Source organism: Neopsephotus bourkii, unplaced genomic scaffold (assembly GCF_033783945.1).
Source record: "Neopsephotus bourkii isolate Nb327-2 ecotype Australia unplaced genomic scaffold, CSIRO-AGI_Nbou_v1 NB_1820, whole genome shotgun sequence".
Lineage (NCBI taxonomy): Eukaryota > Metazoa > Chordata > Aves > Psittaciformes > Psittacidae > Neopsephotus > Neopsephotus bourkii.
Window position 1 is genome coordinate 4383984 of NW_026902293.1, and position 26531 is coordinate 4410514.

Consider the following 26531-nt stretch of genomic DNA (forward strand, 5'->3'; position numbering starts at 1 on the left):
TATTGAAATTTATCTGCAAACAGGCTGATTTTTATGTTCTGGCCTTTTATTCAGTGTTAATCAGTGAGGTCTTTAAGCAGCTGTATTAAAGTTTATGCACTATTCCTGAATTGCTTGCTCTGGCCATTTTTCTCAAGTACAGGCCAGTCATAATTTGTTATTTGTTGAGGGGAACATTCAAATAAGTTTCCTAATGTTGCTTTCACTTTCCTGTGAGCACCCTGGAGCACTGCCTAACTTAGGACAAGGTCTGTTGCCTAGAGGTATCCATGCCATCCAGAGTCTTTGTAAAACTATCCCCGTTGACACGATGGCTTTCTGTCTCTTGACACATTTCCTTCCCTTCACTTTTCATACCATCTTTGTGTTAGAATTTTCAACAGCTTTCTGTAATTCAAAGGGACTCTGTAATACCCTATAGGGTCCTGGTATTGCAAATGTCTATATGTCATACACTTCCCTTCATTAATTTGTCAACTCCATCTCAGAATTAATTGGCTTAATTTGTTTTTCCCATTAGCCGTGGGAAAGTTGTTCTAGAATCTCATTCCTTTGTTGGCTGGAGTCCTCCTAATTCCCAGCATAAAGTCATCATCAAAATACTGTCTGCTACATTCATCTTTGAATCCTGAAACTAACGAGCCCTTCTAAAGCAAGTACAGAGCTTGATGTTGTAGTGAAAATTTCCAGTAATATATTTAACTTTAAGCACTGCACTTTAACTTTTGGGAATGCCAAATAAACACGAAACTGTATGACTACATTATCTGTATTAAAATAATTAACTAGTACCCAACGTCTCAGATAGAATTGGTCATCTAAGCTGAAAATTCATCAGTGCTACCTTCTTGCTCAGTATATAGGAGGCATGATTATGTTTAGCATCCACAGTGTGTGCTACCAGATTCTGGAACTGATTCAGCTTCCATTCAACTGATGCATTACTGTTATTCTTACACACTTAACAGCTCTACTTTGTCATGGAGAAGGCTGGATTTATGTTCCTTTGTGCAAACTAAGCTTTCAGCAGTCAGTTGGCTACTGGAGTTAGTCTTATACCAGCCAGGTTGGATGGGGCCTTGAGTAACATAGTCTAGTGGAAGGTGTCCCTGACCATGTCAGGGGGATTGGAACCAGATGATCTTTAAGGTACCTTCCAACCCAAACCATTCTATGATTCTATGACTCCATGACCTAACAAGTATTAGCAAATACAATATAATTATTATACTTGGTAACATATATTGCCAGTTTGTATGGACATTGAACAGCATACTTATGTACTGGCATTTAAAAGTCTACAACAGAATTAATAAATTACAGAAATACATCTACAATGTGTATTAAATTGATAGAGAAAAACAAGAATCTTGCTAGGGAAAAGTTTATTTGTTTAATAGGCTAGAGTGGAGAGTGCCTCTCACCTTCCTTCTTTCCCCCAGCTCCTGGAGAAGTATCATTTCAATGTTATCAAGGTTTACTCACCCCACATGTAAGCCACTGAGTTTAACAAAGGAGACCCTGTCTCTAAATTCCATTTAAGTACATATATGACAGTGGAATACTGTCTTTAATTAATTCATATATTCAGAGGCTAAATTATGTTCCAATGAAGTCAGCTATGGAAATTGAAAACTGAAAATGTATTTATTTCAGAGGGATACATAATTATATACTTCTAGTTTGCCCTGTCTATTTTAAATTACTTTATGCAGATCTCATTTTCAAGGGTTATGTATAGAGTAAAATTAGATGAGCCCTTAAATAGCTAATATAATATAATTGTGGAATTATTGTGTGTGCATAGCGTGCACATAAGACCCGGATGTTAATTAGTAAATCAGGTTGATTTAGCAAACAAACTTCTGATGAAAAACTGAAAGGAGAGACAATTACTTCCTAGAAAGTTATTGTTTGTACTATGACCTTACTGAAAGGGAAAAATTAACATGGCAAAAAATACTTTTATAAAAACTGAAACACCAATTAAGTCACATAAGTAGGAATTCATTGGTCCCAGAACCCAGCTTTACACAAAAAGATGTGAGGTGCTTACCATGCATGTGGACTGTGTGATGGTAAGGCAGCCTCATGCAGTCAAATCTTAAACTTGCATCTATCACTGCATTTCACCTGACAGTAATAAAGATAGTGTAGTTTGCATCAGATGCAGACCTAGTTCTTTTGCCCTTCTTTTGAGGGATACAGCTGGCTCCAGAAGTTTAAAAATTCAGTCAGCCTATAGTTTGCCTGAACCGTAATTCCCCTGGTGCATCCCTTTGAATGGATGCTGTTCATAGGCTTTATCCAAATGGCAGCTTTTCACTCTGTGGAAAAAGAAAATTTGTGTTAAAATATTTCAGCTTTGTAGACATAACAAAAGAAGGGTTTTTTTAAAATTACAAATATAATAACTGTAATTTAGGTAAATTATGTTATTTGGCATCAAGCAGACAAGTCAGTTTTGCCTTTCTTATGAAAAGCTGACATTTAATACCTGAAAATAGCTGTAAATGAGTGTGAATTACTCAGAGAAAAATATTGCCTCTACTAAAGCCGACAACAGAAACTTTAGAACAATTGTCTGGAACAACCTCTCATCTCAGCCTACAAGCACTATTCAGGCCTTGGCAATGTCTTCATTGCTTCCCAAACTCATGTTGATTTCAGTGGGAGTTCTGAGTGTATCCGGGACAGGAGGTACTGCCCACATTTCCTACTGTGGCAAAACCTGCGCCATGACCTGTGATGATTTATCTACTGATCCCCAGATCCATTATCTGCTGATGGTTTATTTACTGATCTCCAAAATCTCATTTACCAGGACACAAAAGCTGAGCAAAACATGGGTGCAGCAAGTGCTACAAGAGTATTTCAGACTATCCTAGCATATAAACCCCTTTGGTTGTGAGTAACACAGCTGATATCAGGGCCATCTTTTAAAAACCTAATGCAAAAGCCTCAGCAAGCAAAGCAATCCATTCTGTACTCCATTTCAGATAATAAAAATTTAGCTTTGTATTTTGAAGGACTTTTCTATATAAACATGTACACGGTGGCAGAGCTGCAACATTTTTAAATGTTGATGAATGGAGCATTGAAAATGTTTGTCATCATACATCTGCAGCTGGACACCTGATAAGCTGTTCTTGGTTTCAGTGGGAAAAAAAACATGTTCTCTGTTGCATCTATTGTCATCAGGGAAATGTCAGTAAAAACACTCTCAGTGTATCTGCATCCACCTAAAGAAATGCTTGACCAAAAAGTATTTTTTATTACATAGAAATACTCTGAGGATAGGAAGAGCTTGATTTATTGTGTAAACACACTTTATCCATCTTTCAATGGTTGTTTACAACAAGCTTTGTTGTAAACCCCATTCTTGCAAACTCCACTGCACCACCACTCAAGTTTTTCCGTATTAAAATTGTAGCAATATTTATTTACACTGAATGGTTCAAACTGAATGCCTTACTGATCTGCAAACAAGAAGAAAACTTTATTACTTTTCAGCTTTGTATTCCTGTGGTTAATAGAAAAGACAGTTGCAAAGATCTTGTGCTTTTTTCTAGTCTGGCTATTCCTGGCTGTAGGGACATAGAAGCATGCATTAGAGCAAAAAAAAAACAAATATTAAAAAAAAAAAAAAAAGAAAAGAGGTAAAGACAGAGAAACAAAACCCAAAGTTGAGCTGGAGTCAGTCTGTGCACTCAAGGCACTCATGTTTTCAAAACTGCTTTCATATTCTCAGGGCCTTGAAGGCTCTACCAGCCCTGCTTGTACCTGCCCACCCTCCAGTCTGCCTCCACCTTGCCCCAGGCCCAGGATCCGTAAGGGCCATCAGCCCCTGCCCTAGTGATGCCTCAGCAGGGCTGGTCTCCAGCTCCCCATAGCCCTGCCTCTGTGGACATGAGCCTGACCTGTGGGCTGATGTCCTTTCCTAGTATTGACATGTTCCCATCCCCATGGGCCTGCGTGGCTACCGAGGAGCTGTGTCTCTCTCTGATTCCCCACAGTGGGCCTAATCATTTAAAACACTATTTTAAAAACAAAAAACAATATTCACAATGAATATATAGTTCCATTCCATAAAGTAGTTGCATTTTAATGAATACAGTTTCCTAGCAGCAGGTGTTAACATCGAAATGAAAAATTAGACCATTATATTGTGTATCTGCCTTCAGAAGGATAAATTGAAAATAGGATTTACTAAAAACACTGATAATATCTTGATACCCTCATTTGTCTTTTAAGGTATATTAAATTTCATGGGGTTTCTAGTTTGCTTGAGGTATTTCAAGACTGCTTGGGGAATACACAGTGGAATGTTTTTCTAAGTTATTACAACTGTATGTCTGCCTAAAGTGTGACCTGTTGATAGCTGTATGGAGGTATAATTTGATACCTGTATTCTCTCTCATTCTGGGAAAACTTAGAAAGTAATAACAAAACTTGTGGTCCCCAGTCTTTCTGTATTAAATGTCATAATTAAAGGTGAAATCTGAGGCCATGGGAATCTGTTCTTAAGTTCTGATTCCACAGGCACTGAATCTATTTATTAATCTCTGTACAATGTCTAGCGCTACTCTCACTGTTTAAAATTGAGTAAATATACAAATACTGCCAGGATTAGGGTTATTTTATGACACTCTTACTCTTTTTTATCAGTAATTTCCTCTGAATAATATTCATGAGCCAAGATGGCAAGGTCAGGCTATGAAGGAAGTGTTTCTCCTGTCATCTGTGATTATTATTGTAGTCCAATGGGCCCAGTTAACAAAACACAGCTCCTTAAGCCCAGGTCAGTGACCAGGTAAGTCTGATGCAGGTTAAGGAAACCTCCAGCACAGGCAGACAAGTAAATGACTTACTAGGTAAATACTATACAATGTTAAAGAGCTACAACGACAGACAGATATTATGGGTTTCATTTTGTCTTCTCGATATGAGATCCTTTACAGATGGTTTTAGTACCTAAAAGTGAAAATGTTCATATCTTTGATTCTGAAGTGTATAACCTACCAATGAATAAACCTATATGAAAAAGAAGTCTCTACTTCATAGTTGTAATATTTCTTACAGATATTTTGATGCTCTTTTTCTATAAATGTGAACAACCTTGGTTTTCTGCTTTGAATGCAGTGGGATTAAAAGCACAAGCTCTGATGGCCTACAGTTATTGCATTAGCATAAGGAATTATACAATTATGTCAGGGTATGGCCATAGCTACATGAACACGTCATAAAGCTTTTGAGTACATGCTTTCTATTCAAGTGCACTAAATTTGCATCCATCCATACAGCACATCTTGCTAGGCATTAAGCTAGTCCACATGGCTTTTAGTGTTTACACCATTTTTTTCTTACCTACTTGGCATGCACAGTGCTAGATTAGGGCTGTCTTCATTAGGAAGCCAGAAATGAGTTTCTACGGTTATTTGACTATCAGCTTCTTCATGGGTAGAGAAAACTAAGAAACACAGTCCTTCCACTTTGCTTTGTACATTGCATTATTCATTTTATTCCCTGATATGTTCCAGCAATTCTATGGCTTCTCATATCCATACTTCATTTTTAACCTCCTCCTGACTCGGGCTCTCTCTTGCTATCTCTCCTATACCCAGTGCTTTCAGCTGTAGGGCGATCACATCCTAACTATGGAAGTCATGTCCTACAGCATTCTCCTGATAATAAATCTTTTTCTTTCTTTTTTTTTTTTTTTTACTGCTTCCTTGACCAGGTAATGTTTTTTTGTTTGTGGAACATTATACTCAGGAGTAAATCTGCTTTACACAACTGTCCTTTTGATTTTGAGATCAGTTTTGGTTAGCCAGAAGGCAGAAATTGCAAAATACCTCAACAAAATGTTACAGATTCATTGAGCTCTGAAACTTCTCTCAGTTGTCATGGTTTAACTACCACTTCCCATCATGCTTTGGATTTGTGTTGGAGACTCTGTTGATAATTGAGGGATGCTTTAGTTACCTCTGAGCAGTGCTTACATAGAGTCAAGGCCTTTTCTGCTCCTCACACCACCACACCAGCAAGTAGGCTGGGGGTGCACAAGGAGTTTGGAGGGGACACTGCCAAGACAGCTGATCCCAACTGACCACAGGGTATTCCATGCCATATGGTGTCATGCTCAGCATGTAAGACTGGGGGAAGAAGAAGGAAGAGGGAGATGTTTGGAATGGCATTTGGCTTCCCAAGTAACCATTACACGTGATGGTGCCCTGCTTTCCTGGGGATGGCTGAACACCTGCCTGCCCATAGGAAGCAGTGAATGAATTCCTTGTTTTGCTTTCCTTGCATGTGCAGCTTTTGCTTGACCTGTTAAACTGTCTTTATCTCAACTCACAAGTTTTCCCAATTTTACTCTTCTGATTCTCTCCCCCATCCCACTGGGGGAGGAGAGGTGTGTGTGTGAGCTAGAGGCTGTGTGGTGCTTAGTTGCAGCAAAAGTTAACCAGGACAGTAGTGAAGATGGGAATATACATAATTTATAAGGATAGGCAAGGATGCAAGTAGTTTGGGAAAGGTTTTTTTTTTATTTATTTTTTTCTGTTTAGATGTCACCTCTAAGACATACTTTTACATGCTCTGAAAGTTACCAGCTCTGGAATTCAAATTCAGTAACAGGAAAGTTGGAAATTATGACTATACAAAAATAATCACTATTGGCTTTATCTTTTTTTTCTGGTTCTTACTGTTTGTTTGATTTTTTTTTTTTTTAAAGGAATTATACGTCTTTTATAGCCTGGAAGACACCTTGAACACTGGTTGTCTCTGAAACAGCAATACCCAATTTTTTCTGCAGGTTGCTGAAACAATAGCTAGGGCAGGTGAGAATCTTACCCAGTTCTCCAGACAGTTCTGCCTCAACAAAGGGGTTAATGTCAGCTACTATCCTAGTACTGGAAGGTATCCCCTTTCTTGTGAGAAGACAAAGTAAGGATTTAGCTACTTCTAAGAAGAGCAGTTCTCCTGAGGAGAAGTAGAAAGGGAAGAGTTATGGACCTCGTCCCACCCATGTACAAGCAGGGGTCGAATATGTTGAGTACAAGTAAAATCTTCAGCGCTAGGTCTTGTCATTTATCTGGTTCCTTATCCATCCTGCAGTTATTACTATTAATCTCTGTATTATTTGGTTTAACTAGAAAGATCTTGTAGTATATTAAATACTTCAGTGAAGTCCAAAGAGATGATACCTGCTGTAAACCCTCTGAATAGAAAACTAATTATCCATAAAATTTACTAGTTTGGGCTGTCACAATGTATGTTTGGCAGCTATCACCTTTTTAATTTACTTCCATATCTTCAAGTATTCATCCTTCAAAATACATATGCTCTCAGAACATGCAACTTTAATAAAGTTTAGCCCCAGGTAGAATTTGATCTTAAAAGCCATACATAGAAATATAAATCTCAGGCTGTTTTATTGAAGTTTTGTATACTGTGCAATGTGGTTCATATTTTGCACTCCTCACATACATACTTAGTCAAATACATATCCTGGATGAGCAGAATCCGGTTCTTACTTGCCTGTCTTTTGTTCCCTCACTTTGGTGTAGAAAACTACCTTAATGCTTTCCTACTTAAAAAGGAAGTGATAGAATAAAAAGCAGCTTTCCAAATCTAATCTGACACGACACTATTTCACAGTAGTTTTGTAATTATCTGACTACTGTCATAGAATCATAGAATGGTTAGGGTTGGAAGTGACCTTAAAGATGCATAAATTAAAAGCTGGATGTAGTCTGGGGGTACAATACTGTGTATTTCATAGATATATTAATAGGGTGTCTTACTAAAATGCCTTGAAGATGGTGTTTTTTTTTGCTGAGGGCAAGCTTCAGTGTTCTTTGGCAGAAGTCTGTGTATCATGGAACAGCAGCTGATAACAGGCTGTTCAGAAGCACTGTCTGGTGAGTGGAACATGCCTTAATGCCTGCAAAAATTAATCTGATTTATCCAGACTTTGCTGGAGAGAGAAGAAAAAAAAAGGTAGGTGACACTTCATCCATGAGTTAAAATATTTTTAAGAGACAGTGTGCATGTTTATGCCCCTTCTTTCTCCCCATAACATTACCTGTCTACGACCGAAGTGCATATATAGATGTAGGGACCACAGTATCTCCACTGAGCCTACTTCTCCCACCTGTCCACAGAGAGGCTCCTAGAGAACAGTGGTTATCCGTCTCCTCGTAAGCAGGAATTATTCACAACTCTCGGAATCCATTCACTGTTGACAGGAGATTCTATTCTTAAGGTCCTTTCCAACCCTAACTACTGTATGATTCGATTCTATGATTCTGTGTAGCCGGGGCCAAGCCTCTCTCCCCGGGTGCCCTTCCCAGTTCAGCCCCTCAGAGGCAGCAGGAGCCGGCGGGCTCTCCTGGCACAATGGGAGGGCACCCCCTCCGCCAGCACCGCCTGTTAGCGGCCGCGGAGGGGATTAAGCAGCCGCAGCGCCTGCTTCGAGCACCCGGGCCCGCGGACAAGCCTGTTCGCATCAGGGGGCATAGGGCGGGAAGCGGCTCCCTGAGGTACCTCCCGCCTGTTACCCTGCCTGGCTGCCGCCCCGGGACCCGCCGCCGGCACAGCGCAGGCCGCGAACTATGGCCCGCCGCCCGCACCCGGGCTTCCCCCGGCCCGCACAGCCCAAGTCCCTTGAAGTTTCCCCGGGCGCTCGCAACAAGCGGCCGGCTCCGCGCTGCCCCGTTCGCCGCTGACTGAACAGCCCCCGCACCTCCCGGCGAGTCCCTCCTCAAGCACCGCCTGTCCTCAGAGCCTCCAGCATCCCCGTCCCCCGGGGACCCCCTGCGCCTCTCTCTTCCACACCGACCGCACCCCCTCCGCCACCCTCCGCCTTCCCCCCCGCCTCCCCGCACGCGTTCCCTCCTCCCGCCCCGGCCCGCACACGCCCACCCTGCCCCTTCCCCAGAGCCAGACCCGCGCCGGGCAGAGCCCCCCGCTGCTGCTGCCGACGCCGGCTCCTCTCTCTGGGGCCACCCCGACCTCCGCACTCTCCTGCCCCCGCCGCCGAGGACAGACTCCCTCAACAAAGGAGGGGAGCCGCACGTCCGGCCGCTCTGTCCGGATGCGGTGAATCCGCCGCTTCGCCTCGGCTCGCCCCCGGTGCAGCGCCAGCGCGGGAGGGAAAAAGAGGAGAAGCGGCGGCGCGACCAGCTGCCACCATGGGCTGCTGCACGGGGCGCTGCACGCTGATCTTCCTCTGCGCGCTGCAGCTGGTGAGTGCTGACCCGCCCGCCCCGGGGCACGGAGCGGCCGCGGAGCTGTCCGGCAGCGCCCTGTGCAGGCGTGCGGGACAGCGGGAGCGCGGCCCCCGGGGCTCCGTGAGTTTTGCAGCGCGGCGTCGGAGAGAGCGGCCCCGCGGGTGGGGACGTGGGGGTTGGGGGCGGCCGGGGCGGGCGCTCAGCTGCTGAGCTCGGGCGGCTGTCAGCGCTCCCTGCCTGGGGGAGGGAAAGAGACACGGAGAGTCCCCGCCCGGCGGCGTGGTTCCCGCTGGTGCCAGGCAGGGGCTTCCCCGTCCTCTGAGCCCAGTGCAGAGGGGTCGGTGACCCCGGGGGGGGGGGGGGGTGTTGGAGTGGCGGCGGGGCCGGGGCGGTCAGTGATGGGCGCTGCTACCGCGGGCAGCTCAGCCCCCGGGTCAGCCCTGGTTGAGGAGGTGTGTGTGCGAGCAGCGTCGTCACCGCCGCCTCTTGGCTTTCTCTGCTGTCCTTAACCTTTGTGCGAGCGGCGTCTGCCGGCCCTCTGCCGTGACTTTTTCTCGGGATCCTTTTCCTCTGAGTGAATGTTCCTCAGCGTGCAGGCGAAACAACACAACGGTGCATCTTCTTCTCCTTGTTTACTGAAGTTGGCATATTTGTTTCAGAGAAAAGAGTTGTTGAGACAAAACACTGCCAGACAATAATACTGCATCCGCTGGCGCATTAGCCGAATGATAAAATAATGCTTTTGCTTTAACAGTAGTCCCTGGGTCCCAAGAGTGTTTTAAAGGATTTTTCTCTTTTCTAGTGACTCAGAGTCATCATTTTGCCACATGATCTTTCTTAAGATAAGTGCTGTTCCTCTGTGTGTGGCTGTAAAGAAGTGGGATGCAATTATTGTTGGTTTATTATTTATTTATTTTCCAATCCTTTGCTAATCTTTCTAGTTTCCTGTTACAGCACTTTTAAATCTCTTCTGTTTCAGGGGTAAGTGCAATGTGTACAATTACTTAATTTGAAGACCCTCGTTTGTTTTCAAGGCTTTATGCCAGGTCTGTGTGAGCTGGTGTACGTGCCTCCATTGTTTTCCGTGCGAGCCTGGACCTCGTCAGATGTGCTTTAGTGTGGCGAAGCTAAGTGTGGTCTGAGTGCTTCAATGGCACAACCTTGCCAAAAAGCACTGAGGATATGTGATTTGTGCTTTCAGCATGAGGAAAGCTTTGTTTCTACATTTCTGGTATTTTTACTTTTCTTGTTTTGCAGCAGTTATGCACATACTGTCCTGTCGGCTGCAGCAGACTCACTCCTGATTTACTTTAGTGTATGCGGGAGGGGAAACAAACCCTTTTCCTTCAAATATATCTCTCTGCCAGTTATGAAGGTTATAATAACTGTATTTACTATCCTGTAGAATTATTTGGAGGCTATAAAAATTGAAGTAAAATGTGAATAGCCACTATAATCTGCAGAGAAATGCATATAAAGTCTTTCAGAAAAAGATTCATATTTTATAAAAGGCCTCTCAGATGATGTTAACAACTTCCAAAACCGACTTTAATGCACAGGTCTTTCTGAATGCACTTACCTGTTTTATAATAACGTTCCACTGTCATATTCACATCTTTCAGCACTGATAAATGTCTGTATGCCACAGTGCTTTAATTTTAATTTATTTCCATTTAGAAAGTAAAGCTGTGATTTAGATTGAAGAAGTCATCTGGTAGAGAAGGCCTTAAAGCTCAGGTTCTTTCATTGATTTTAGTGGTGGTAGCCTTTGGTTTATGTCTGTGGAAGTTGTCACCACAGGCAGTTTTAGATCTTTTTCTAACATCATGAGTATAAAGCAGGTACAGCAAAACTGCATTCCTGAACATTACTGTCATTAAACGAGGTTTTATTTCACCTTGAATCCATTTATGGAGGGGTGAAAGAGGTGTTACTGGCTGTGGACAAAGTTTAGATGAAATGTTACAAACCCGAGGCGCCTGTAATACTAATTTGTAAGATTTCAGAAGTACAGATGACTTACAGGACTTGAGGAAAAACTTTAGGAGACAAATGGTCAGGTATTCTAAAAAAAGGAAGTGCTCATTTAGGTCATATTCTGGTTATGTCAGAAAAGGTCTTGGGAACAATTCGGGCCTAATCTTAAGACTAACCTTTAGATTTCAACCGAGAAGGAGGTATATTCTAACACACAGTTGGCAACACCTTTCGCAGGCAAAAGTGCTATAGGGGTTCTCTTTGGTGTAAGGTGATACAAACTAAAAAAGCTAAGTTCCTGGAAACATGTTCATGCCAAAGATTTGATTCGTGTTCTGAAGAAAGACACGGTATTTAGCAGCCTCAAAGCAGTTTCTTGGTTCCTAAACGCTGTCATCTTCTCAAACTACGCTGCATGTTTATGTGTTTCTGGAATGAAGAGTTACAAGGTGAAAAGAACAACAGTTAGTGCATGACAAGTCAATAAAATACCATTTCTCTAATGATAATACATTAAGTGTACTAACTTCAAGAAGATTTGTTTGTAATTTTCAGTGCTGTTTGTCAATTTCAGGATGTGGCAATGTCAGTTTTCCATTATGTTTTGATACATGAAAGTGTTTATTTCTAACAGCTTTTGCATTTTATAATAAACACATATTAATGTTGAATTCAGTAATCCCAAGGACAGTCTGTAATTAATCTGTAGATAATGTTTTATTGTTTAAGGTCTTAATCTTAAATGTGAGTCCATATGCTCCATCCCTGGCGGTGTTCAAGGCCAGGTTGGACAGAGCCTTGGCTGACATGGTTTAGTGTGAGGTGTCCCTGCCCATGGCAGGGGGGTTGGAACTAGATGGTCTTAAGGTCCTTTCCAACCCTAGCTATTCTATGATTCTATGCGTATGTAATATAGGGTTCTGAAAGAAAATCACAGAGGCAGGAAGCTAGGTGGCACCAGTTCAGGAAAAGCTGTTAGCTGCATGGTTTCTTCAAACTTCTGCACGTGGATTCTGCTTCTGAAAGCCAGGGGAATTTTGTGTGAGGAAAACTACATTGTGACACTTCCTCTCCCTCCTCTCCCCAAAATAAACAACCACCAACAAGCCCCAGTGATCTTGCATTGTTTGCTCTTCCTAAGCAAGGCATTGTCATATGCCATTTCCAAAGTTTTCAGTCTAAGAACTCAGAAGTGTATGTTTATCCTTTTGTGCATAAATCTGTCATCAAGACTATTAGGAACTATCTATACATCAGGAAAATATCTCATAAGGAGATATGAATCCTTTGGATTACAGCTATAATTCTTCAGCAGTGGTGCCATGAGAAGTTTCAGATGTTGGCCTTGTCTGTACTAGAAAATTAAAGCAGCTGCCAGAGAAGGTGCCTGTGCTAGTGTAGCCACCGTGCCATAAAATACTGCATCATGAAAATGTTTGGAAAACAAAACAAATTCAAAAAATATTGAATTTTGGAAGGGGTAAATTGACAACAAATTGCAGAGAGTTTTAGCTGTGTGAATCCAGTTGATGTTAATATGTGTCACACAGTGAAAACCTTCATGCTGCTTTGAAAATGTGTTTCTGAGAAACTACCATTGCGGGATAATTTTATTTTAACTTTTCTAGTAAGTGGATTTTTTTTTTTGTACCTAGAAGGGTACAGATACACAAAGGCAAAGAACTCTAAATAACAGAGATCATGAATGAGATTTTCAAAGTAGTAAAGGGAAGATTAATGGAAAGCTCATAGCTGTGTCCCTTTCATTGCTTTAACAATCTCATTTCATGTTTGTATCCTTGGACTTCCTCGCACTGTGTTCATTGTATAGGTCCTGATTTAGAAGTGTATGCTCTATCCAGTGTAGCTTGTGTAAAATAGCCTGTACCCTATTTAACCTCTTACTTTCCAAATAATTCAAGTGTCAGCAGACCACACTGAGGAATTATTTAGGTGGAAACACAGCTTCTGCGTATTAATGTTTTTCCTAGTGATTGTTTGGGGAGTGCAGCTGGCCATTTTAACAGACCAAACTCCTCTCAATATTTAGAAGATTTATGTTTGTGATTGCCATTAATTATACTGATGTATGTAAGTAAATCCTTACGCTTGGAGACGAGACTATATCCATTAGACCAAATGATAATGTTTTATCATTTGTTACTGTACATGGTGGAATTCAAGCAGTTATGTGGGGGAGTGATATGTGGCATGCATAGATTTTAATCTCATTTTAAAATGCTTTATAAAGCTGGAAACTTGTAGCTTATGATTTTGACTCTTGGTGCTTGTTTGTTAGAACTAACAGACAACAGTTGTTCAGTTAACAGCGCAGGGATTCAAGGGATTTGATAAATTTGAAAAAGTAAAATCTTTGAAACAGTAAATTACTGCATCTTTATATGTTGGCAGAAGAATCTCACTAGCCCATTGGTCTGGAGATGAAGCATCTGTCCACTGACAAAGGAGGAGGAAGTATTGACGGGGTGCCTGTTGTACTAACAGGGGTGGAGGAAGCTCGTGATTTTAGCCCCAAACAATGCACTGGTTACAGGATGTTGCCCTTTTGGCTAAGGCAGCTGAGGTGGGAATGATATTTTGCTCTTGTAACTCAAACAACATCCCCAAAACGTGTAACTGTTGCTGGTGGCTGTGCCTAAGAGTCTGATACACTTGTTGTATGGGTGTATAATTGCACTGAACATTAAGATTGGAAGTAATACGATGTATTCAGTAGAAAGAACTACTTGAATTAAATCTTTGCCATCCAAAAAATGCACAAGACTATGTAATTTTTAGGATCTCTCTTACCAGGGACAAAAGAGTAACGTCTAGCAATAAGTAGTTTTCAGTTTGTTGTGTTGGTTTATTTTACAGAATGTTTGGGAGATACCCGTTAGTTAAGCCCATGTTCAACACTGCATCAGCAGTGTAATGTTTAACCACTCCATGCACCAGAAATTCAGCTTCACTAGTGAAAACCCCTCCTGCCAAGGCTGCACATAATACTTCTTTCAGCTCAGTGATCCAGAGTTGGGAGTTCAAAGCTTGAGGAGCCCTGAACAGAGGTCTCTGAAATTTCTGAACTGGGTGAATTTCTTAAAGAAGCCATGCAGCTCTTGCCTAGTTGAAGGCTCCCTTCAGCACAGCAGGCTGTTTTTCTACAGTTCTTTGCTGCTCTATGGCTGGTGGTCAATTGTCATATAAACATTAATGAATATTTGTACAGTGGTGAAGTAAAAGAGTTAATTCAATGATAATAATGACAATTCACTGGAAATTGGGGATTATAAAGCTATTCTTCCTGTCTATAAGATCAGTAAGTTTTGGAAATAATTATTGTAAGAACATTGGAATATGCTGCTGATCTGTTGCTATTTCAAGATCTGCTACGTTCTGCCAGGACACAATTCTTTGGACTAGGAAACAAAGTTTTGGTTCTACATGAGTAATATAAAGGAGCAATAATAAGCGACTGTGTGACTGTGTGGTTCAAGAGATTGATGATATGACACAGGTTTTTTCACCTCTAGGTCACAATTTGAAATTCACTGCAAGTTAGATGAGGGCAAATGTCACTATGAAATGTTTATGTGAAATGTTAGCAGTCTTGATTTAGTGTCAATATAAGATGATATCTCCAATTAGTCTTAATTTCTACCTTTTATTTATACTAGGAGGGTCAAGGTTGGTGGCCATGGTACTGTGAAGGTGGAAGTGATCTTTCTGCCAGTGTTTTCTTCAGGTCATCTTTGCAGGGGTGCTAGCAGGAGTGTAGTTTGCACTGCCTTTGCTTATATTGGACATGGTGTTTTTGCTAGGGATATCAGCATAGAGAGGCATTTGTAAACTTTGAGTCACATTAAATCACAACAAAAAATGATGTTAATTGTATTGTTTTATGTAAATTCAATCTTTTTCATTGGACAGAAAGAAGAACATTTATTACTTCTTTCTGTTTAGTACATTTTGCCTTGAAAATAGAATTTGGGTAATAGGAAATGGAAAAAAAAATCACTTTGAATCTTGAAGCAGCTCAAATTTGTCTATGATATAACAGTTTTCTCCTCATTTGTCAAGAGCAGTCAACGCATACCTTCCTAAAGGGTATGCTGGCAGGTTTCAGATCATACGCTGCTACACTTGGCAAGACCTCCAATTCCTTGACAGAGCAGAGCCAGCAGCTCTATTACGGGTTTTAATGTGTCATGGGCTTTTTTTCTTTATCATGTGTGACCAGTGAAATCTTTGTAATCTCACTATAAATCTGTGCTTTTGATAGGTCTGTAAAAGACATTGGTAAGCTGGATTTAATCACTGTTCTCTGATCTCAGGAACGTAGAGAGTGCTTAAGACCCTGGTAATAAAAAGGTAGTGAAAGATTTTATTTTACTCTTTTTACTTTTTACTACACTTCCTTATCATCTTGTCTTTCTTCAAACACAGCCGTACCTTGCATGTAATCTTAGCTCAGATGGATTTTTTAATGCTGTGGTGATCTGGGACTTGTTCTTACAAGTTGCTGAATGCCCTCCACCTCTCATTAAAGTTGCTGAAAGTCATTCTTTTACATAGAGGCTCTTTATAATAATAGGTTCAAGCAAAAGCAGCAGTGAACCCCTTCCACCTGGAGAATGCCAGTATTACAGTGAAATGAAAGGAAAAAGAGAAGTTTTCTGCTTAATACAATAACCATTTTCTGCCAGGCAGATATCCCTCACAGAAATTAACATCCCAAAATAGCAATATTAAAATTTTTACAAAATACAAAAGGAAGATAATTGTAACCAATTATTTATGTTGAGAGTGACTCTTTTGAATACTCACAATTGGTTCATCCACAGTTCTCTCCAAAGGAAGTTGAGAGAAAAGGAGTTTTATTTCATCACTACAGAAGTTTTGGCTGAGAGTAGGTATAAATATGTATATATATAACGAGCATATGCTTGACAATGAGCCAAATGGAACTTCCCGAAGGAGGGTTTTGACACACACCAAAGAAGCTACAGATAAAACAAAGCAAGACTAATGATTAGCAGATGAACCATGAGCAGAAAAGTTCTGAAATGCTTTTATAGTGAAGGATATCATGTTGGTATCATGGAGAAAAAGTGGAGAAAGGTGCATTTAGATGAATGCAAAGAATGTAGAACATGGAAGCCGTCTTCAGCAGACAGATAAAAGTTGCCTTTGTGTGTGGGAGGAATTCCTGTCCAAGGTTTCACTGCAAACAGATTTTATCTGTCTTTTCTAACATGCCACTGCTCAAAAGTCAGTTTCTCACTACTCTGTCACAAAGTTCTTATGTTAGTGTCAGACATTTCGAATGAAAAGACCCAAGGAAGCAACACCTGTATATTTTGTCAACGTTATTATGATATTTTCTAGTGAGATTGGAATGAATGGCAGTCTTCCTCGTTCAGCTTTAGTTTTTGCATTTGTTTGAGCCTAGGAATACTCTGTGGTGTTCTGGGAATGCTGCAGCTTCAGTGCCCTCTCAGCAGTTCCCAGCACCACATATCAGTAAAGTGCTTCTGGAACTTGGGAACATGCAGCAGAAGCTCAGCACAAGCCATGGTGAAAATGAGTAGACACATGAATTCTTACCAGCCTTGTGCATGCCTACAAAAGAAACCTCCCACCCCCCACCAGTTAAATGCAGATTAAAAGATGGACTTTGAAAAGCTCATCATATATGTAGATGCATTTTGAGAAACAGGATTCTATTAAAATGGAGTGCATATAGATAAAGCCTCTTGGAAGTTTAGTCTCTACAATCAAAGAATAAAAATCTGAAGAAGTCTAAATCTGGAAAGTGTAGTGCATTATAATGCAGGAATAGCATCATAAAAATACATAGTTCTGCCTCTGCATGCCAGTTATTTATTTTTTCCTGCTAAAAGCTTGTACATTTCTACTTCAGAGTGAACAAGATGTTTCATTTTTCTAACCGTGTTTTTTCATGAACTGAATAGACATCATCAAGGTAAGTGTAGTTAGACCTTAACTGGAACAGAAACCTTGCTGCTTCTACAGACTGAATAATTTACTCCGTAGAAACGTGACAAAACCTGTTTTGCCTCTAACACAGGTGGAGCTACTCAGAAAACTGAAGAGAGATGGTTTTCTCATGGAGATGCCCTGAACTGCTGAAGGTTCTTTAATCAGTCTGTAGTCAGCCAACTGTACATTTGTAAGATGCATGTGTTAGCGTACCCATTAGCATGTGCATTTAGGAAGCCTTAAAAATTCCCATATTTGGAAGATATTTTTGCCATGTTCCTCTGTTAACAGTTAATTCTTATGTAGGTGAAAGCTTCAGGTTGGTGTTCAGCCCCATCCTTCTGATAAACCGTTTCTGTTCCCATCAACAGGAAACTCTTGGCTCAAGTGACTAGCTGTGAGATGATACGCTATTTCCATTTTCCCATTCTTCTTTCTCCTTGACCCAAATGACCTGTTCCCAACTCTCCACCCAGCTATTTAAGAACAAGTTTCTGATCTTCATCTGTTCTATCAAAGTAGGATTCAGACCCTGTTCCCCCAAACTCCCAAACCAGTCAAGACTATTAAAGTTTACTTGTGGCTGTAAATGGGCCTTATGAATGTTTGGTTTAAGATTCTCCTCATCCTGAAGGTATCCTTCACTTCTGTGGTTGAGTTCTTCCATAACCTGTGGCTAAAAAACATTACTCTAGAGAACTGGAAGAAATGGCAAATGTGTTTGCAGTTACAAATAACAGATAGAATTCCTTGATTAAAACAGAGTGATTAATGATACTTAGCAGAGCACTTTCAAAGCCAGAGATGAATCTCCAGTCTTAAGGATCCACATGTGTATTTATCTAACTTCTCTTGCAGTGTTACTAAGAAAAAGCAAAGAAATGCATTTATGCTACTGTAGTCAGTTTCACTTTTAGGAAAATGAAATATGTTGTTATGATTAACTTGCATCTATACAACATGAGTAAGATTTCTTTAAGCCACAGTTATTTGGGGTTCTTCACATCGCATATAAAAAGGTCTGGTTAGTTCAGAGAAGAAGACAATGTGAATGAGTGATATCTGATAGATGAGCTAGTAGTGGGATTTACTGTAATGCTCTTGTCAGGGGCCTTGCAACAGGAGTGTTGGAATGGAATGGAAAAAGTGCTTCCAAGTCTGAATTTACGTTGACAAATTAGATGTATGAATGACAGTAGCCTAAATCCAAACTTCATTCAAATGTCACAAATGAGTTTAAGTATATTGAAGCATGTTAGATGCCATGAATGGCTTGAAGTTGTATTACTAATGTATAATTTAATTGTAGTGGTTTGATGAAAGCCAAAGCTGACTGAGTTGTGCCAGTACGTAACCACGAAGTGCCAAAGTTTATTTAAATTAAGTGATGAAGCCTGTCATTTCTCTAGGTTTTTTTCATGAGTTAAGTAGACATCATGAAGATAAATGTGTTTAGATTTTAATTATAACCACTTACGTCTGTTAATCTGTACAACTGTAGTAAGTTGAATTCATTGATGATTCCAGGCTGTGCAGCTGAGGTGTGGTATGTGCCACCTTGCACAGCAGTAATACAGAGTGCCTGAAGGCCTGTCCTTATCTGCAGTGTGGAGCAGTCACACCAGGATGTTACTGAGTCCCCTTCAAGTAGGTACATGAACCCTGTTGCTTGTTTTGGTGTGGGGCAGGTATTAAGACTGCATCCACCCTGATCCACTGACATTTTCTACACACCTAACATTTTTTAAAGAACCATATTGCATGATGGCTGGAGAACAATACTACCTATAGCCCCTGGATCATCTAGAGTGTGGGAGAAACTGATGTCAATAGTTTCTTTGCATATTTATATCCATGAAAGGTTCCAGGTTTCAGACTTCAGCCAATATGTGATACATACTTGCATTGGAAGCTGAAGAACTGTTTCTGCAGAGCATTGTGGCCACAGGAGTGTCAATCTGAGATCTTAGTGAGCAACAGAGATTCTGGGCTTTTCCTTGTCCAGGTAATACTTTCATTATTTATTAATTAGCTTTTCTGCATATTTGGTTCCTTTGGCCTAACTGGCCACATGAATCTCTTAGTTTTCTGTGAGATTTCTAGACTGCAGTTAGATTTCTAGGCTCAACTATAGTTAGTGCACATGCCAGACATGCTGTAGTGCTCCAATACTGTTGGGATTTCTCTCTGCTTATCAATCTCTTGAGAAACCACAGTAATTAATGCCACAGATCTGGTGCTGGGTTTGCACTTTCAAAGATCATTTGAAGCACTTTGCATCTGAGGTTGGCTCTGGACTACGATGTATATCTGAGATACGCCTTGCCTCAGGTGCTTACAAATCAAAACAGGTGATGGAATCAGAAAAGGAAGCATGCAAAAGTTTTGCTTTAGGCCCTACAGAAAGTCTCTGGAGTCCTAGTTCAGGCTGTTTTTCTACTTGGTACTTCTTCATGTTTCTGCATGCAGTACCATAATTCCATTTTTTGTATTGTCCACAAGTGAGTGGGGGCATGTTAACATTTCAGTAAGCAATTTCTGTGTATTTGGGTGGGCTTGTAATTTGGAGAACACATTTCTTTTTAATTCTGTGCTGTATGCAAAGTGGCTTAGAGGTGCTAAAATTAATTGCAAAGACAAAAATGTCTTTCTTTTTGAGGAGGAATGTAGTAACTGTGGATTGTCTTTTGGAAAGAGGATTTTCAGGTGTTGACAGATTAGAATTGATCCTGACAGGATTAGCTCTTCTGCAGAATAAGACTTGCAAATATCAACACCTGCACTCACTGCTTGCTTTGCTGGGGATTCCCTCTCATGTTGTTGCCTTTGGACTCAGGCTCTTGCAGAAGACAGGAGTCAGTCTCTCAAGGGTTTTCTGGAGAGCAGCAAGTAAACAAGTGCCCCCAAAATGCTGGAACTGACCATCTACATACAGGAAAGGGATAGTTTTGTGTCAGGGAAGAGTTCTGTTTTCTTTCTGCTGATAGATAGAAACACTTTTTAATTTGCAGTAGAAGAACCATGAGTTCATTGCTTTCTTGGTATGTTACCTTTGTCAACCCATTTGTTCAATTTTCAGTAACTGGAATTGGCTAAAAAACTACAACATATTCACTGCAGTAGGAAGAAGAAATCCTAATCTCTTGGGAGGCAAACCTTCATCTTGGCATGTACTCTTTTCTCTGAATGACAAAAGCACACCTGACAGTGAATCACAACTATCTATGCGGAAGAGTAATTTCCAAGGCAGTCCATTTACATTCAATTCTCTTCCTCTAAAAGAAAAAGTAATAAATTATGCTGGTGTTTAAGGGGTAATCTCTGTGTCTTAAAAAATAATAAATTATCAGAGGCATACCAATCTGACTGTGCTAAGTATTGAGCACCTCTTCTATAGGAGCAAATAACCTCATCTCCCACTGAGAACAGCTGGAGTTATGGATACTTGTGTCCTTCCACTCAGGCATCACTGTCCAGAGGGACTGAGCTGTAATCAAGGCAGCTGTGCCACTGACTGGGCTTGTAAGTGCAGGCAGTATTAGAGAGTGCCATTAGATGAAGTCATTGAACCACTAGGAAGCCTGCAAAAATGAGTACCCTCTTCTAATCTGAAAAGTGTTGTGCTTGAGAATATACCCATTGGACATCCTCAAGGGAAGATTTCTTTCACACATACTGACTCTGCCAGTGTTACCAGACAGCATTTCACTAGCGTGAGACAGCTTTGTAACATTTCATGGATTCCTACATCGTGCTGGGTAGTGCTGGTCATTTATTATTAATATGCTCACATTTTTTGCTAGACTAAAAGTACCTTATTATCCATTTTCTTATTAAATTTTCCATTACTTCAAGATGCTTTCAAGGTTTGTTCTGCTCTTGTTTTATTAGTTGGGAACAATGGCTTTTCAAATGTCAGAAGCTAATATATGCTGATTGCTGGATAAGCAAGAAAATACCTCATATTTTGAGGCCATTTTATTATGTGATGGTCTCTTCGAGCCCCTTACACAGTTTTTATAAAATATTTCCCTTTTTCCTGTTTGAGTGCTTATCTTTACACAATTACAATTTTGCATTAGAAATGCTGGCTGTATGGCAAGGTGAGACTTTCTCCCTATGTTGTCATAACCAGTGGCACATACACAGAATTCAAAGAACTCTTAAGTATGAGAATGTTGTGTTTGATTACACAACTCAATGGAGGCAGTTACACGCTCAGACAAGCTAGTTTGCATCTGGGAAATCATGGAGTTAGTGTGGTGTGGTGCCTTGGTTAATGAGCCTGCAGAGGATATTGTAGCTAGGTGTAGCACAGTGCTGATGCATCCACAAGGCTTCTGGGCAGAAGCTGGTCTGTATCTGGACAGGCTGGAGTATAGGCAAAGCAGTCAGACCCACTCTGGAAAAGATACACACCTCAGTAAGATTAATGCTGTTAGATACCTATTCTCTAAAGAGGTGATGTTACCTGTTTCTCATCTACTTACATTGAGGTGTTTCATGTTGATACTGATTGTGGAATTCTAACAGAAATACAAAGGTGTTCAGATGAACTGAACGACCTTAAGCAAAGTTTGGACTCCAGTGATTTCCATCTGCTATTTTGATTTCTGGAGTTCTGATTTCTAAAACTCTACACAGGAACTGTTGGTGGAATAAACCATCCCCTTATTATTTAGCTGATGTAGGCCTAATTCTAAGTGCACCACTTTGTAATGTTTAGATTCATTGTTGCGTTACCAGTCATAAGCTTAGCACATTAACTGAATTTTACCAATAGCCCATCCTTCTTCGTTGATCTATTTTAGTGTCATCTTTGCAGGTTATTTTTAATCTTTTGGGAACTCTGAACGATTTCCCACAGCTAGGCTCAAAAGTGGATTTGTGGCCTTTTACTGCTGTTGCTGCTAGTACACTTTGCTTGAGGCCAAAGGGAAACTCGGAGAAAGCCAGGAACAAAACCCAGACTCATGACTCCCAAGCTTATGACTTAAGCACAAGATCACAATTTGTCTTTTATAGGCCTTTCTTGTCTGGTGTTCTAAAATTATCAGAATAGTTTGCTTTGGGATTGAAGCATTCATTATTTTACATACCACAGAGACAGATTTTCCTTGGGAGAGTTTGGTCAGATTACACTTATCTGTTTATGAGCAGCAAGGGGTGTGGAGATGATACAGCTGAGATCATCATCACTTGCTTTTTCTATTATTACATCATCCAAACCTCACTTTTTCTGTTTCTAACCTCTGTAAATCCATTAACATCAGTGGAGTTAAAATCATTTGTACTTTCTGAACAACAGTTTTAAGAGATGACAGCTGAATACTTGATTTTAAGTGTCCTCATATTTGAAAAAATAAATTGCTTTGACAAAATGTGTCTTTTAACATAATTTTTTTCCTTCACATTTTAGTAAAATGCATGATAGGGTTTCAGATTATGATTTTGTCACTGGTTTGAAATATGTATATTTTAATAGCTTCTCACAACACTATCTTCATTAGTGGGTTTGCCTGTCTATCTGCTCTGCCTCCTTCATGTTTGTCCTGCTTTGGAAAGTGTAATGATCATAAATGCAGTAGAACCCTTACAGTTCTTAGCAGAAGGCTGTTGTTACAGGGAAGACAGTGACAGAACACTGGAACAGGCTGCCCAGGGAGGTTGTGGAGTTCTCTGGAGACATTCAAAACCCGCCTGGACACGTTCCTGTGTAACCTTATCTAGGTGTTCCTGCTCCGGCAGGGGGATTGGACTAGATGATCTTTTGAGGTCCCTTCCAATCTCTAACATACTGTGATACTGTGACACAGAATAGTCCTGTAACTTCTGATGTTTCCAGAACATGCTTTTATGTCTTATGTGAAGGAGCATGGAGGGATGTAAGGAAGCAGGTAAGGAAGTTGAGGATATGGCCAACAGAAACATGGATAAGTTCAGGGAATAGTATTTCCTTTGTATTGAAGAAGAAAAAAAGGAACTTAATATCTAGCCATGCCCAAACCCTGTTGGAAATTTGTAGAACAGATCTCACTTATTTCACATTTTGGAGTCAGCCTGCACATGGTTTACTGCAGTGATTTTGTGTTGTCCTTTTGTGTTTTCTTCTTTCAAACACTTAAATGCACTTTATTAGAATTGCTGTAAGAGGCAAAATATAGGCTTCCTTCACTGTGACTTACTGAAAGTCTCAACCATAAATTTGCACTAACAATTGTTTGCATGTAGCACTTCTACTTGACAGGGTAGGTACTTTTACTTATGTCTGCAATAGTTGTCTAAAGACCTTTCTAAAGTGTCAGGAGAGGCACATCACTTAGGTGTTCTTCACCTTTCAAGAGAAGGGAAGAGCTATGAGCCAAACTTGCATTTCAGGGCTGGAACCCATGCTAAAATAGTGGTAGAAAGTAAGAAAACATAAGAAATGGTCACTTTTCTGAAAACGTAAGACAAGATTTTTGAAATACACCTCATTTCAGTTCTTAACTCAAGGAGTGTTCAGAACTGGGACAGTGGGAATATAAGTAAGAAAGGCAAAACCTTGTTTTAGAGACATTTTCAGGTACAGATTTGTACCTGAAAGAGTAAAAGAAAAGAGTTGCAGAATTATAGTCCTAGACCAGTACAGCAGGTTTTGACTTGCTTATGGATCTGCTTAGGAGGATCTCATGGAGATGCACTGAAGAGCAAATGGGGGCCAGAACAGCGGGTTTATCTTCAAGTACAGTGAGAGGGAGGAAGGGTTCTTTAGCAGCTCTGTCTCAGCAGTCCACCACTAATTTGATATATAAGAAAGCTGGAAGAGGTTTCGGAGGAACAATTAAGTGGTTAATGTGAATAATGGTAGTGGGAAAGTCCACATATTTGAAGAAAAATAAAAACTACTTGAGTGGTAATTTAGATTAATTAATCTTTAGAGTCATGTGTTTGTTTTCTTTGTCCTCACCTTAGGCTGCTAAATAAATATTTTTGGAACCTCACAATTAGTAATGAATGTCTTCTCTTGTGAGTATCTGCTAGTAAATCCTCACAGAGGTATGTTCTAAAGTAATCTTCAGATCTTCCTCTTGGTTGGAATTTAGCCAGGAACATTGCTGATAATATCCCATTGTACTTTGGGGGGATAAATGTGATAAGATTTACATACCTGCTGTAAATTCCTAAGGGAAAATAATGGCACCACTGGACTTGATATTTTCAGAGTGTGTCGTCCCCCCCCAACTCCTCATCCTAGTTATTGAGAAGTTGAATCACACAGTTTATGCAATTTGAAAACCATATTGTATCTGCAGCATGGCAGTCTTCAGGGAGCTGTAGGATTTTTTTCTGCATATTGAGCATAGCATTTTGATACTACCTCTTACTGGTTGGGGTTCTTTGAAGGCTCAAATCTCACTGGAGTTTCAAAATACGTTTCTGGTAAGGGCTTATTTTTAGTTATCATCATAATTCCTTTATTTTCAGGATGTGCTCTTTTCATTTCAGACAAATAAAAGAAGGCCAACATCTTGTTAACGACTTTAAGGTCAACATGTCACTCAGCATCCACTCCCTGTGGAACTACAAAACAAATGGTGATGCTGTTCCAAGGACTGCCACAAGCACCAGGTTAAATACATTTGGAATTACCGGTTCTTTGGGATCAAAGTTTCATACGTGATCCTGTTGCTTTTCTGGCTGGTGAAAAAACAACCTAAAAGGGAAGTGGTCAACAGAATAAATGGATACGTGTGCTCTCTTATTATCCCAGTAACTTGGATCATTCTGTTCAGTCAGCGGAGTTCGAAGAGCCCAGTTTAAGATAACTGAAGATTTACTACTTAACCTCTTAGTTTGTGCAACATCTGGCACCATGGTGCTGGAACTCTGGGGCACATCCATAATAAAATTAGTAAGATTTCTGTCGTGAGTAGATCAGAGACTATGAACTATGTAAATGTATAAGGTATGCAATATAATGGTATGTCCTGTATCAGCAATGGTAAGGTGTAAAGATCAAACTTTGTACATTAACATGTGGAGTGTATCCATTAATATGCTGGTTTAAGAAGAAACTACACTAGTGGTCACCTGTTTTTAACAGTCCGTAATTTGCGTTCCCTGTAGGACAGCTTCAGTATTAATGGTAGCTCATTGTTCAGCCAGATATTTTAAGAGCTAGAAAAGCAGCAGAATGTTTGGTAACTACTGATAACAGATCTGTCAGTATTTTTCTTTTTAATCTTCTTTTTAATACAAACTATAAAACTCTTCATGCTTTTGCCATACAGAGTGAAATATTGCATATTCCTCTAGTATGCGATACTATTGTTTTACTTGGAAAAAAATAGTACTTGGAAATAAATAGTAAAAAAAAAACTAGCAAAGAAGCACAAGAAAAGTTTTTTACTTTATAGGAGAAATACCTAGGTAATTATTGTCAGGGAATATTACCCTTATTCAGAAATTCAGTTGTGATGCCTCTAAGAGTTGACATCTCTTGACATACTTTCAGTCTTCTCTGTGGATGTCTAGATGACTTCTGCTTTGTGTAAAGTGACATACTTTCTTCTGTTGTCATATGATGTGAATCTCTAGTCTTAATGCATCACAACAAACACAGTACAGGTGGAGAAAAGAAAGAAGACAAGGATGCACAGAAATTCCCAAGAAGGATTAAAAAGCACTATCAAATTTAGTTGGTTTGAATTTTATGCAGAATATTTTAAATTGAAAAGAGAATTTTCACCCAGTTTGAAAACTGTGAGTTGTCCAAAAATGTGTCTGTGGTCTAACAGTTATTAAAGAGAAACTTTAGTCATCCCTGTAAAACAGGATGAGAACAGCTGTATGTGGAACAGGAAAACAGAAGTATTTTAGAGCTAAATAGGTTACTCTGTGTGCGTTTCTGTGTAAACATGGTTTTTGGTTGCTTTCTGCTGCCTGCCTCCCTATGTGGTTGACTCTTGGGAAGGGATTGCTCCTTGAGGAATTGTTCAGTCAATCCAGAAAAGCAGTGGCATGAGGACTTGTAGGCTCTGGGCTTGTAGAAAACCAACCTGTTTTGTTTCTGATAGGATTTTAACAGTTAATGGTTTTCCATAGAATAGTTCTGTTATCATTGAACCAATTTTTTTGGATAAAAAAAATCTTCCACTGCAAGATTTTTTGATCAGTTGAATATTCTGTGCAACATTTAGACTGCATTACTGCACATCTCTCCAGTAATTCCTTAATGGCGTTCCTTATCAGCATATACTTAAGAGCACAAGCCTGTGAGCAGTGTCCTTGATAATAATGAATGCAAAGTTCCAACGTGAATTCCAGGGTCAC

At 40.2% G+C, this 26531-nt stretch overlaps 1 protein-coding gene and 1 long non-coding RNA gene across 5 annotated transcripts in view; one reads left to right on the forward strand and one right to left on the reverse strand.

The window, feature by feature from the left end:
* Nucleotides 1–1569: 1569 nt before the first annotated feature.
* On the reverse strand, nucleotides 1570–9122 carry LOC133206635 (uncharacterized). Its single transcript, XR_009723824.1, has 2 exons — nucleotides 8953–9122; nucleotides 1570–3587 (listed from the first exon to the last, which is right to left on the reverse strand). It is a non-coding gene; the product is annotated as an uncharacterized LOC133206635 (long non-coding RNA).
* NKAIN3 (sodium/potassium transporting ATPase interacting 3) overlaps nucleotides 9091–26531 on the forward strand; it is a 349553-nt gene continuing 332112 nt past the window's right edge. For all 4 annotated transcript variants that reach the window (XM_061342754.1, XM_061342757.1, XM_061342755.1 and 1 more), the window contains exon 1: nucleotides 9091–9251. In XM_061342754.1, coding sequence (XP_061198738.1) covers nucleotides 9198–9251 — 54 coding nt within the window. In that variant the 5' untranslated portion in view covers nucleotides 9091–9197. The remainder of the gene's footprint in view (nucleotides 9252–26531) is intronic.